The sequence below is a fragment of the Nannospalax galili genome, unplaced genomic scaffold (assembly GCF_000622305.1).
Source record: "Nannospalax galili isolate Female #2095 unplaced genomic scaffold, S.galili_v1.0 scaffold341, whole genome shotgun sequence".
Lineage (NCBI taxonomy): Eukaryota > Metazoa > Chordata > Mammalia > Rodentia > Spalacidae > Nannospalax > Nannospalax galili.
Window position 1 is genome coordinate 2520716 of NW_008346082.1, and position 13760 is coordinate 2534475.

Genomic DNA, 13760 nt, shown 5'->3' on the forward strand with positions numbered 1-13760 from the left:
AGGCAAGTGGATCTGTGAGTTCCAGGCCAGCTGGGGCTACAGGGTCTCAAAAAAGATAAAAAGTAGACATTTATCTTAAAAGCCAATGCATTGATGACCTGAGCAGGGGGAACAAAGCCTGCAGTGACACACTAGAGATGCTTTGTAATCAGTATATTAGGAGACATTCATACATTTCAGTAACTGCTTAAATGCTGAGTCCAGATTTAAGCACGTGAACATAACTTTACACATACAATTAAAGCTATTCATAATTCACTATACTACCAACATTAGATTACAGTTACCTTGGAGCCTAAGTCAAATGGTTTAAAGTAAGCCTGTAACATTCCTCAAGGAACACCTTCCTAGATTATACATGCAAATTACTTTTCTACATCCAGGTCACTTCACTTTTAATTTCTAAATTACCCAGCTTTGGAAATCTCAAGGGCTTCCAATGGTCAAAAAGAAAGGGGGAAAAAAAAAAAAATAGAAGTAGGACTGGTCAACAGTGTGTGTATATATATGGATATATATATATATATATATATTGAAAAGATGGCACAGCAGAAGGGAATGCAGTCTAGAAGTACAAGCCCTTAAGCAGCAGATTATGATAGTCTTTAGGAAGATATCATTCTATCACTAATAACAGGCCAAATGATTCATTATGCCACCTTGAAATAATGGTTGAGGCAGTACAATGCAGAAACATCACAATGAGTCCACTTAACACAACTAGACAGACCAACACATCCCTACAAACTTTTTTTTTTCTGATTACCAGTTAAACACAATTTTAATCCCACTGCTTAACAATGAAGTCAACATATATACCTAGCATGTCAATTTGTCCACGTACACAGCTGAATCAATTACAAGGTATGGCCTAACAGATGCTAGGGGAACATTTTCAAAGTAGTTTTACAGGTATTAAATTTCATCTTGCACACTTAAGTCATACATACAGGGCAAAGTCAGAGCTTTTATATTTGTGTTTATTCTTCATTTAACTTTTAAAACACTACTATATTTGAATATTAAAACGAAAATAATAGCCAAGTAGTGAGCATATTATTACAGTCCTTCCACTCATTCACTGCTGCATGAACAATGCCAGTCGTGTTAACTCACTGGCCCCACTAAGAGGTTTGACACTGAACACCACCTCTGGGGTGATGTTCATCGTCCTCATAGGCTTCTCCATTATAATGGCGTCGCCTTTCCTGATTTGGATCGAAGTCCACTAGTTCTACCTGATCCATTTCATCAGTCTCTTCTACTTCCTTCCTCTCAGGAAGGAGTTTTTCCAGTAAAGAGAGTTTATCAGGAGAGAGAAAGCCATTTTCAGGAAAGTTTACCTACCAAAAAAAAAAAAAAGTTTAATTTAATTCTGCTATTAGATCCTTAAAGTATCACGGAACTATTTCTGCAGAAAATCACATGCAATCATTCTTTAAGGTACACCTTAGAACACATGTTTTTTGACATATGCTTTTGTACCTAGGCCTGAACTCTGTGTGGCCAAAGGTGACCTTGAACTCTTATCCTCCCCAGCCTCTACCTCTGGTGCTGGGATTATAGGTATATACCTATAAAGACCAGTCCAACTTAGAGCATAAGTTTTAATAGCCATAGTAAGAGTGAAATGGTGGGTCTTTTTGGCTCAAAAGTCATCTTTTCCCTATCCAAAGGGATTTTAATTAATGATATAGTCTATCTGTGGGTGAGGCCAATCCCTAAGTGAAAATGCCTCACAACTCTTACTATTAACAAACCAAACCTTAAGTATTGTCTGTAAATAGTTTCATTACAACAAAATTTTGCCACAGCCTGCTTTTTATGGCAGTGCTGGGAAGTGGGCGGAAAGTACTTCATATGTATACCAGGCACATACTAAACTGCACGCACATACAGCCTATTACAGCCTTCATTAATGAAATGTTCATGTTTCCATGTACCCCTTCTTACAACTAGTCTTCAAAACACCCAATTAATGTTGCAATTTGTTACTAAGCAACACAGTGGGGTGTTAATAAAAGATAAAAGTTGAGCATGGTGGTACACGCCTTTAATCCCAGCACTCAGGAAGCAGAAGCACACAGACCTCTTTGAGATCAAGGGCAGCCTGGTCTACATACTGAATTCCAGGCCAGCTGGGGCTATAGGGAGACCCTGTCTTAAAAAGACAAAAGTGTGCAAGGTCAATTAATTCCGGACAAGGGGGAATGAAAATGTAGTTGCCTTGGTCTGTATTAGATTTTAATAATCTAACCATTCTCAAATGTCCTGCAGTATTATAGCTTACCTTAAACTCAATGATTAGACGTCCTTTTTCATATGGTCGACGATATATTGGCATACCTTCATTCAGCACACATTTGATATCTCCATGCTTGACAATCTGACCTAAAAACATTGAAGCCAGGTTCTTCATTACTTAAGGTCACATTTGTATAATGCAAGGAAAACAAAAAATAGAGAAAACATCCAAGCTAATTGAAGGGGTAAATTTATGCAGCCAAACAATCATGTTACTTTTCATTTAAGGCTCTTCCAGAGGGCTGCCACAATACAGCCAAGACCTTATGAACTTCATCTCAGCTCATGAAAGGACATGTAACCAAGGATGGAAAGGAAAGCACTAGTTTTCCTTCAGTGCCTATTGTTTCTTAGGTATCAGGAGACAAGAAAAAAAGCTCATGTATTACCATACCTGGGTGAGAAGTGATGACTATGGTTCGGTTGTCCAGAGTGGATATTGGCTTTTGGAAGCCACACAATGCTTCAACCAGCTGTATGTCCATACACATGAAAAGGTCCTCTCCTCGTCTAGATCAATACAAATATGACACACATTTACATCTTTCCAAATCACCAAATAACTACAAGTACCATAGTGGGCAATTATGTTTCCCTTCATTCTCCTTAAGCAGCTGAAAGCTTAGAACAGGCAATTATTTGGAAACTGCCAGCTCTGCTGAATAAGGTTCCAAATTTCTTCCATAATCTAGGCATAAGTGACATAGGCCTGTAACTTCAGCACTTGGCTACATGAGCCATTTTTTCAAGAACATTCCAGGCTACATCTATAATATATTATTCAAGTTGTTACCTGTTTTAAATATGATTTCTTGGAGAGGGAAAAAACAAAATCCCAAAACACTCAAGAGTGGGGCGAGAGAAGAAACACACATTTGGGACAGAGAACATCAAGTGTAAATCAAAACAGATTTGGGTTGGATCTTCAATTATTTTGGCCAGTTATGACCATTTAGAAGGGACTAAGAATTTCTTTACTGATACATGTGAAATATTAGTGTATCACACCTAGCACACTGTGATAGCATCCTTCATACTTACTTTAGTCCACTTTCCTTCATGTTGGGACTTCTTTTCCAACATGTATTAATAAACATTTCTGAAACAACTGTTCCTCAATTAGTCTGTTCATGATGTTAACCCCTGGGGCTGGAGAGATGGCTCAGCAGTTAAGAGCACTAACTGCTCACACAGAGAACTCAGGTTCGAATCCCAGCACCCAAATGGTGCTAACAACTTTAACTCTGGTTCTAGGGGATCCAACGCCCTTTTCTGACCTCTGTGGGCACTGCATGACATTAAGTGCACTCACATGCATTCAGGTAATACAATATGCTAGCTAACTGCCCAAACCTAATCTCTTTCCAAGCCCACTATTTTGAAGTTGCTTATGGATTTTCAAATTTTATCTATCTGTGAGCATTGTCTGTACATAAGTGCACCCATGTCATGCAGTGCCCAGAGGCCGGAAGAGGGAGTCAGATTCCCTGGAATTGGAGTTAAAGATGGAGGACCATGTGGGTGCTAGGAACTAAACCTAGGTCCTCTGTTTAAACCACTGAGCCATCTCTTCAGCCCCACAGATCTACTTAATATTTACTGTTAACCTTTAAACTTTTTCTTGTGCTTCAATATAAGACAGTATTTCAGTAGCAGACCTGAATTTCTAAATACTTAACAGTCTCAAATTTTAATTTCTTATTGAGATGGTTTTAGATATTTACATCCAGAAACTGAATTGAGGATAGAAAATTGGTGAAAGCTATAAAGCATTTACTTTGAATCAACTATCTCAAGACTGAAGGCAAGGTTCTATGTAGGCCTGCCTCCCAGCTACCTGCTACCCACTTGTGCTTATAGAGAACATCTAGGTAACAATTTAAGACAAAAGTTTAAAAATCCCATTCAGTTTTCAATTGAAACAAAGTTAATGAATTTTTATAAAAAGTATACAGAACCTGTTAATGCTTTCCTAGTTTATTTACAACTACGTTCTTAGACTACCAAAAATTTCACTTAAATTAGAACCACCACCACCATAAAAGATGGCAATTTGAGAGATGGATTTAAGTTCATACCGAGTGAAAACAGCATGGTCCTTCTGATCTAACACAATGATAATATCTCCTGGCTCCAGTCCTGGTTCTTGGTCTCCTTCACCATGGAATGTTATCTTCTGGCCATCTTTCATGCCTAAAAACAGATCAGTTTTGTACTTTTACTGATAAGTATGGCACTAAGATCAGGACCATAAACTCTAATACACACATGTGGGCTGGGGATGTAGCTCTGTGGTACAGCACTTGCCTACCTATCATGTATTGAGGCCTTGGGTTCAGTCCTCAATACAAGTTATTATCACTACACAGGTATGCATGAAAGAGTTTAAAAACAAAACACATACACACACACACACCTGCTAGGCTGGTAAGGTAGCTCAGCCAATAAAGGAGCTCGCTGCAAGCCTGACAACCTGAGTTCAACCCCCAGGACCCAAACACTGGATGGAAACCACTGACTGACTCCACAAAGTTGTCTTCTGGTCTCTGCACAGGCACTGCATCCAAGTAGTGTACTTATACATATGTACACAAAATTCTCATACACATAAAAACATGCAAAGGCCTTGGTTGGGTTTGGTCTCTAGTACTGCAAACAAAGAGCCAAGCATATTAGTCTGTAATCCCAGCACTTAGGATTTTGCTGAGTTCAAGGCTAACCTGGGCAAACTCAAAGAAATAAAGAACAAAAAGGATGTTTAGTGTTGGATATTCACTTAGCCTATGTGGTCAATGTAGAAAATGAGCATTCTGCAATATAGCAACATCTTATTTAAAAAATATACTTTCATTTTACGTGCATAATGTATTGCCTGCATGTATGCCAAGTGCACTGGTGTTGTGCAATGCCTGTAGTCAGAAGTGGGTGTCGGAGTCCCCTGTACCTGGAGTTAGGATGGTTGTTAGCTGCTCTGTGGGTGGCTGGGAACTAAACCTGGGTCCTCTAAGAGCAGCCAATGCTCTTGACCACTGAGCTGTTTCTCCAGTCTCCAAAATGTGTATCCCAGGCTGGCTTTGAACTTGTGATTCTATTGCCTCTGCTTCATCAGCATATTCTACGAGTGTGTACCACCACTAGTGGCCCAATATGGAATATGTGCTCTATTACTGAGAGTCCCAGCAACTCCTAACTCTGGCCCACACATTTTAATTCAGTAAAGGCTTAAACTTTTTGGGGGGGGGCAGGGGGAGGTTCTTTTTTAGACAGGGTCTCCCTGTAGCCCAAGCTGGCCTGGAACTCACTATGTAGACCAGGATAACCTTGAACTCAAGAGATCTGCCTGCCAAGAAGGGTCATTCTACAAGGCAGGAAAACTGAAAACAGAAATCAAAGATTTGTGAAAATCCATTGGGCATTGGGGATAAAAGAAGAGTGCAGTATTAGGGTTCACATGGAAGAATACTGCCATTGTGGCCCACCAATTAAGTCTTACGTAGGTTTGCATACTAATATGAGAACACATCTGTAAATAGTTCAAGCTGAGTGCAGTGGTGTACACACCTATAATCCCAACATTATGTAATCTGGGTGGTAAATTTTTGTTGCAAGAGCAATCTTTGGTGGTTTTTTAAAGGATGTGCAGGCAGGAGGATCAGAACTTCAAGGCCAGCCTCTGTAATGTGACACCCTGTCTCAAAACCAAACTACACCAACCCCAAAGACTAAACACCACACAGCCTCATACAGTACAGTACTAGTTTCATTTTAAAATAGCAAAATCCGGGCCAAATGGCTCATCAGGTAAAAGCATTTGCTGTGCAGCCCCAAGACCTGAGTTCATCCTGGAACCCTTGGTGGAGACCTGACTCTTCAGAGTTGTCCTGGCTTCCACTCGTGCTGAGGTGCATGTGCCTGTACACATGCGCACACACAGTCTAATAATAAAAATTATAAAAATATTAACAACTTGCCATGTCACTTGAGATTCAGAGTAGGGTGGCCCAGAACTCACCTTTGTCAATATGAACTTCTAAAATCTTTTTCTCTCGAACAATCTTTCTTCCATTGCAGCTTTTACATCTGTCTTTAGGACTGATCCGTTCTCCATGACCCTGACACTCCATGCATACAGACTGAATTTGCTGCACCATTCCTGGTCCTATCTGATGAATCCTTATTTGCATACCAGTACCTCGGCAGTTGGGACAGCACTCCACTGCTCCTTTCTTACCACCCCGCCCTAAAGAGATTAAGAAAAAAAAAAAAAAGTGAATTTAGTAGCAAAGTAACAAGCTGTTTCAGAATCCTGGAACTTTAAAAAATATTTTATTACTTTTATTTTATGTGTATGAGTATACTGTCTGTATGTATTTAAGTGTATCCGTGTTGTGCAATGCCCACCCAAGTGGGAAGAGGGCGTCAGATCCCCTGGAACTGGAGTTAGCCGCCATGTGGGTGCTGGAAATTGAACCCAGGTCCCTCTTAAAGAGCAGCCAACACTCTTAACTGCTCAGGGTCTGCTTCTCTCCAGACCCTGAATTTTTAAATACTTTTTCCTTCGAATTTTGAGGACCACCTTAGTAGTTGAGAAAAAAAAATAAGTACTATACATCTCAGCAGTTACCAAGAGGGAGACTGTGAAAGTGACAGCCTTACCTTTTGAGCTAGTATCTAAAAAACCACACAGGTTGAGCAATGCGAGGTCAGTCAGCAAGCAGCTGTGTTAGGGGAAGGTACATCATTGAGAAAGCCCAGTGTCTAGGTAATGTGTGCTTAGAATTTTGACTGGCATCAAAGAGACAAGCCAGGCTTTGGGGAGCATGACTTTAGTCTCACTCAAAAGGAAGAGACAGGCAGATTTGAGTTCTAGGCCAGCAGGGGCTGTAAGGTTGAGGCCATACCTCAAAGAGAAAAAAAAGAACAAGAGAACAAGATACAGAAGGACTGGAGAGATGGCTCAGAAGTTAAGAGCTTTTGCTGCTTCTTCCAGAGGACTGAGTTTAGTTCTCAGCACTGACACTAGGTAGCTCCAATAGAACGCCTGCTCCTGGGGATCCAACATCCCCTTCTGGCTTCTGTGGGCACCTGTACACTGGTGACGTATGTTCGTTAACACCACGCACAACTTAAAAAACCTAGCTGGCTGGGTGCAGTGGCACCTTTCTTTAAACCTCGCATTCAGGAGACAGAGGTAGGTAGGTGGATCTCCTAGTTTCAGGACAGTCTTGTCTACAACAGGTATTCCAAGGCAGTTGGTGAGATCCTATACCCCCTCCAAGGGAGAAGTTTTTTCAATTAGGGCTCAGAAATGCGAGCAAGCTCAGCAATTAATTATTTGTAAGCAATTGCTAAATTTTGGGAGTTCACTTTAGGGGGTTGGACAGAAGGCTCAGCAGTTAAGAGCACTGGCTGCTCTTACAGAGGATCCAGGTTCATTCGGTTCCCAGCACCTATATGGTAGCTAACAGCCAGCCTTAAATCCAGTTCTGAGTGACCTGGCACCCTCTTCTGGCCTTTATGGGCATTGCACAACATGAGTGTACTTAACACACATGCAGGCAAAATATACATGTAAAATCTTTCAAAAAAAGAAAAAAAAAGGTACACTTCAAGGGAACAGTGAGCTAGACAGCAACTACAAAATTGCCTACACCAGAATCTTGAATTATAAATATGTGCTCCCACAGCACAATTCTGCTGACAATTCCTCTCTGAGGATCTATACCTAATTAATGGTTGATGACTAAGGGAAACACATTTTATTCTGCAATGTAATCACTGGTAAGGTGCCCATTCTCCTATCAACAATCCCTTACCTATGTTCACATAAGCAACCCTAATGAAGACCTGTTAGGGAGAGGAAAAGATCAGTGGTAGTGGGACAGAGAATTAAGAGGGGTGGGGTATGATCAAAATACATTATATACATATGAAAATGTTAAATGCCTTTAATCCCAGCACTCAGGAAGCAGAGGCAGGTGGATCTCTGTGCATTCAAGGCCAGCTTGGTCTACATAGTGAGTTCCAGGCCAGCTGGGGCTACAGGGAGACTCTGCCTCAAAAACAAAATACAAAAAAATGAGCACTGTAATTAATACATGCTAATAAAAACATGAAGGAGGGGAGCCTGTTCTCAGAACTTTGGACAAATTTTGGCAAGGGCTAGTTAGGAAAAAATGCTATTTTGCCAGTGTTTCTGTTGGTGGTAGATTCAGCCACATTTTTGTATTTGCACTGTAAGACTTAGGTAGTGCATCATTTATCAATTTCACCTATCCACAAAGTTAAGACCTTATCTTAAACTTAACAGAAACCCATACCTTCACATTTGTCACAAATCACATTCTTCTGCAGAGCCAGTTTTCTTGTTGCACCATTATATAAGTCTTCCAAGGTTACTGAGAGCTGATGTACAACATTTTTACCTGGAACAAAATGCTGCTCATTAAAAATCCATGTGAAAACTGGCAAAGAATAATGAAGACAAGCCCCGTGTGGTCCATCTGTTGGGCAAAGACCCATACACAACATACACCCAATCACTTATGGAACTATAGTTGAAGAAAATTTCATCAGGTTAATCTGCTGAACAACATAGAGGTAATACAACAATAAAGTTATTTCCTCAAAAAGCACTCAAATATTTCTGGGTACATTTCACAGTAATTCAACCATGCATTCCTTTGAAGCTTTTACAAGTAGTATGGCATTGAGCAACATGTCCAGTTACTTCATCCAAACCTTTTTTTTTTTTTTGAATTTTTGAGACAGGATCTCCCTGTAGTCCGAGTAGCTGTCCTGGAACTCACTATGTAGACCAGGCTGGCCTTAACTCACAAAGATCTGCCTGCCTCTGCCTCCCAAGTGCTGGGATTTAAAGGCATGCGCCACTATGCCCAGCCATCCAAATATTCTTTAGCATAGTAATTCTTACTAATCAAATAGGCTGGAGACTCCAATATTGAGACACCACTGGAATATCAATTGATGTTTTTTACTGCTAGACCAAGCACTGGTTTGTTTACAACCCATTTCTCACGCCTTTTTAATAGTATTGTCCAACAAAACTTTCTGCAATGATAGAAACATTTCATCTGTCCAATATAGCAACTACTCATTATTGGGCAAAACTTAAGTGTGGTAGCTACTGCCAACTCAAAATATAGGATTCCTTTTTCCCTCTAAATTAATCTAAATTCAAAGTTCACAGGTGTGCCATGACTATGAGAGTGCAAGGCAGAACTTACATACTACAGCAGGTGAAAGGTTGAGATCACATATGGACAATGAGGCTACAAAAATTAAGTCACTCAATAGTAAGTTCCTAGCTAATGATCCTGCCATGAGGACTTTATACACCACAGAACTGCCTTATAAGCTAACTGAATCAAGTTTTTTTTGCTCTTTTTGAGACAGTGTCTCCTGTAGCCCCAGGTGTCCTGGAACTATGTAGACCAGGCTGGCCTTGAACTCCCAAGAGATCCACCGGCCTCTGCCTTCAAAGTGCTAGGATTAAAGGCGTGCCACACACAGCCTGTATCAAGTTCTTAAACCCCATTCTGCATAACTTACCTACTGAACATTTAGTCTCTAAATGAGGAGGCTAAGTGTCATTGTGTCCCCTACTCTCTGCTTCACTTTGGGCTTCCATTATCACAAACAGAAACATGTAGCTAGTTCTGACATGTTGAAGACTGCCCTTGACTTTGTATACAGAGTACAGGAAAGGAGAAACAAAGCTTCTGGAAATTGATCACATATTTTCCAAAACAAAATAGAACACCATCAACAAAAAAACCCCTCAAACTGATGGAAGCCAAAAAGAAGTATGCCAGTGGTATTAGGTCAATTCCTTCATACAAGTGAGCCATGGTGGTACACAGCACTGAGTCCCAACACCAGGGTGGGTTGGGGCTGACAAAGGCAGATAGATTTCTGTGATATCCAAGCCAGTCTGGTCTACATAGTGAGTTCCAGGACACCTGGGGTTACATATAAAGACCCTTCTCAAAAAAAAGAAATGAAAACCCACAATTTTTCTGTAGGTCAAACTATTCCACCAGCTTACAAAGCAAGTTACCAGGATTACAGATTTCCTTTGCAGTAAATTCTTAGAAATAACACAGTAAACAACTTCTGAAGTCTTCCAAAAACCTTTTAAAAGGGCAAAGTGAAATTTAACAGCTCACCCAATTGTTCTAGAACTGTGGCTACCATCTGTCATTGTATAAAATACCCTGAAATACAGTTATTTTCTCCTGAATACTGTTATCCCTCCCATCAAGGGTGTTTATCCAGCCTATAGGGAACTTTTTCCCCCTTGGGCTAAATATTATATACATGCATGTTGAGCTAGTAAAGTTGGAGCAATATTAAATAGGCAGCAGGTCATCTGGAGGCAATGAGTTGTTTCCAGTCTTGGCTCTAAATACAAAAGTTTGTGACGTCTCAACTTCAACTGAAAAGGCCACTGTACTTACCATTAGGTTCTAACAGCAGAGGAATCAAGATCTGTAAAAGGGCTCGGAAATGTTTCTATGCTTTGTTACCTTACTGTTTGGTAATCTTGCATTAGGTATTTTTAGTCATATAAAATCTCATCTTGGCCAGGCCTGGTGGCACACACCTTTAATCCCAGCACTTGGGAGGCAGAGGCAGGCGGATCTCTGAGTTCGAGGCCAGCCTGGTCTACATAGTGAGTTCCAGGACAGCTGGGGCTACAGGGAGACCTCATCTAAAAATGACACCAGAAATCAGAAGTTTTATGGTCAGCTTGTAACATTTCATCAACATATAAACTATCATTTGATCAGTGAATTTTCATGTCTGTTCCGACCAGGAGCTGGTTTATCTTGCTGAGGGTAATCTAAACTTTCCTTACCTCTCCTCTCTCTCTGCATCCTTCCTCCTCCTCCGAAGAACATATCGAAGATGTCCATGGGGGAGCCAAAACCACCTCCTGCTCCGCCCTCTTTAATAGCCTGCTCTCCTCCTTTGTCATATAACTCTCTTTTCTTGGAATCAGAGAGAACTTCGTAAGCTTGAGAAATCTGTTTAAACTATTTGATAAAAGGAAATCCCATCAGAAAACTTAAAGCATAGCCACTATCCAGACACTGACTTTTAGGCACTGGAAACAATACACCAGAAAAGCTGCTGATGCATGTTTGAAAATATACTTGCCTTTTCCCCTTCATTTGGATTCTTATCAGGGTGGTACTTCAAGGCCAGTTTCCTGTATGCCTTTTTCAATTCTTCCTGGGTGGCATTGGGTTTGACCCCCAAAACATCATAGTAAGTGGTTTCTTTCACCATTTTCTACAGCCTGAAACCAGAAAATGAATTTAACTAGTTAAAAAAATTTTTTTTATTATTTTTAATTATGTGCACATGTCGTACACTGCACTCTTGAGCCTAAAGGCCTCAGACCCCCTAGAGCTGGACTAATAGGCAGTTGTGAGGGGCCCCATATTGGTGCTAGAAACCTAACTCCGGTTTTCTTTGAAGAACAGTACAAGCTAAAAACGCTGAGCCATCATCTCTCCAGCACCCTAACAGTAGCAATCTGTTCTTTGTCCGTAAACACAAATGGCAACAATTTCCGATATAATTGAGGTATTACATCCTAATGACTGAATACAAACTAATGAAGACGAGGGAATGCAAGAGCCTTCTACAGCAGCTGGTTCCTAGTCTCCCACACTAACACATGGGTCATCTGGTTTCTTCCGGTTTCCTTTCCCCAGAGGTTGTGACAGCAGTAACCGCAGCACTAATAGGTTCCGTCCACGAGTTATTACATTACCACGACTAGTACATCTGATAAACTCGCCAGAAGGAGACCCCGGGCCCCGTCGGCACCGCTCACGGCTCACCCACCTTTACCGCCGAGCCCCTCTCCCCCGGGCCGGCGTCGTCTCCTCGTCCTCCGGGCTTCCCCGGCACCTGGCGCCGACCGTTACGGCTTCCTTCCTTCCTTCCACCCCGATCGAACGGCGGAGGAGGGGGAAGGCCAGCCCTCAACAAAGAGAGGGAGAGGAAGCCGGAGAAGCGTCAGCCGCAGCCACCGCCCGGCTCCTCCCGGAGCCCCTCACCCCGGCAGCGCTCGGCGCGTGCGCGCTAACAGCCCACCCGGCGCGGGCCCGGGCGCGGGGGCGCGCACGGAGGGGCCCAGGGCGGCAGTCTCCGCAGGGCCCAGGCTGGCGGGGAAGCTGGTCGGAAGCCTCCAGACCGTCGCTGTGGGGGGGGAGGGGAACGGGCGGGCGCCGGGGGCCTCCGGGGCGCCTCAGCGGGTTCCGAAAAGGTCGCCACAGCCTCAAGAACCTGCAGCCCTCCCGCCCACGCGGGGCCAACCGCCTCTGCCGCGGCTTCCTGGCGCTCAGGCGGAGGCCGGGAGCGCGAGGGCCCAAACTCACCGGTGACCGGGCTGCACCGAGTGGTGTGGGAAGACGCGTAGCACTGCGAGCGCGGCCGCCACCGTCCCTCCGCCTCTCACCGGGCGTTCTGGAACGTTCCGCCCAGCCTGCCGCAGCGCTCCTCTTTTGTAGCCGAGCCGGGGCGCGTCACTCGCCGGAAGTCCCGCCTCCCCGGCCGCTGCCACCGCCCCGCGGTTACCTGGGCAACGGCGCGGGGGCACTGGGGCTGGGAGGGGCTGTGCCGGAGGGCCCGTGGGGGTGGGTTCAAGCCCGGGTTCCTAAGGCTCTTGGAATAGTCTAGAAGCTTTTTCTTTCCCAGTGCGCAAGTCTTAGGTGGAGCGGTCTCGGCGCACTAGCGGCGCGATTCCCGAGTCGCCGGGGCCGTGATCCCCGCCGGGCCGACCAGGGTGGAGTGGGTTGAGCGGGAGCCGCGTGCGGAAGGGACCTGTGGGAACGGAGTCGCGCCCTGCCCGCCACTCGCATGGCGTCGGCTCTGAGTACCCCTCTGGCAGGAAATGCTGAGCCACCGGGCCTACCCCCAGGCTTTGAATCTTGGTCTTTGCCCCCAAATGCAAATGGTCAGAGCTTTTTGTGCGAATCCAGGCCAGTAGCCTCAAACCCTTCCGGGGCGACTTTAAAGGACGTTTGGTCAATCTTGCACCTAGTTTGGCTGCAAGGCACCAGCAAGAGAAACTAAGTCTAGCTAATGAACCATTTTTATGTTTCGTGAGTGAGCTGGGATCTGTAGTTGGCAAACTGAGTTTTGGGCTTTCGGTGGACACAAAAAGGGAAATGGAGTCTGCTGCCTACCTTATTCAGTTAACTCAAAAAACAAGGAAGGTGGAGGCGCTGGCTTAAAAATGTAGAGGTCGGGCATGGTAGGCACGCCTTTAATGTCAGCACTTGGGAGGCAGAGGCAGGCGGATCTCTGAGTTCCAGGCCAGCCTGGTCAGCACGTGTGGACCTGGCAGATAATTTGTAAGGGAAAAGAGCATCCCAGTAATGGACAAAGCAGGAAAGGGCTATGGTGTATAATATGAT

General features: G+C 43.5%; 1 protein-coding gene across 2 annotated transcripts; it reads right to left on the bottom strand.

Annotated features, from left to right (window-relative positions):
* Positions 1-966: 966 nt before the first annotated feature.
* On the bottom strand, positions 967-12875 carry Dnaja1 (DnaJ heat shock protein family (Hsp40) member A1). 2 transcript variants are annotated; one of them, XM_008842483.3, is made up of 9 exons: positions 12720-12875; positions 11488-11629; positions 11186-11363; positions 8625-8729; positions 6317-6544; positions 4383-4497; positions 2699-2814; positions 2291-2391; positions 967-1343 (listed from the first exon to the last, which is right to left on the bottom strand). In XM_008842483.3, exons 2-9 carry the CDS (start codon positions 11617-11619, stop codon positions 1125-1127), a joined length of 1194 nt encoding a protein of 397 aa, XP_008840705.1. In that variant the 5' UTR covers positions 11620-11629; positions 12720-12875; the 3' UTR covers positions 967-1124. The 2 variants fall into 2 exon arrangements, with proteins under 2 accessions (XP_008840705.1, XP_029423868.1); XM_029568008.1 differs by lacking the exon at positions 12720-12875 and adding an exon at positions 12184-12326.
* Positions 12876-13760: the final 885 nt, after the last annotated feature.

Excerpts from the sequence above, each read along its gene's own strand:
- Dnaja1 (XM_008842483.3), bottom strand. The coding sequence starts at position 11,619 with ATGGTGAAAGAAACCACTTACTATGATGTTTTGGGGGTCAAACCCAAT. Across the intron at positions 4,498-6,316 it reads AGAAGTTCATATTGACAAAG|GCATGAAAGATGGCCAGAAG; the intron begins GTGAGTTCTGGG and ends ATCTGTTTTTAG. Across the intron at positions 2,815-4,382 it reads GACCATGCTGTTTTCACTCG|ACGAGGAGAGGACCTTTTCA; the intron begins GTATGAACTTAA and ends GTATTGATCTAG.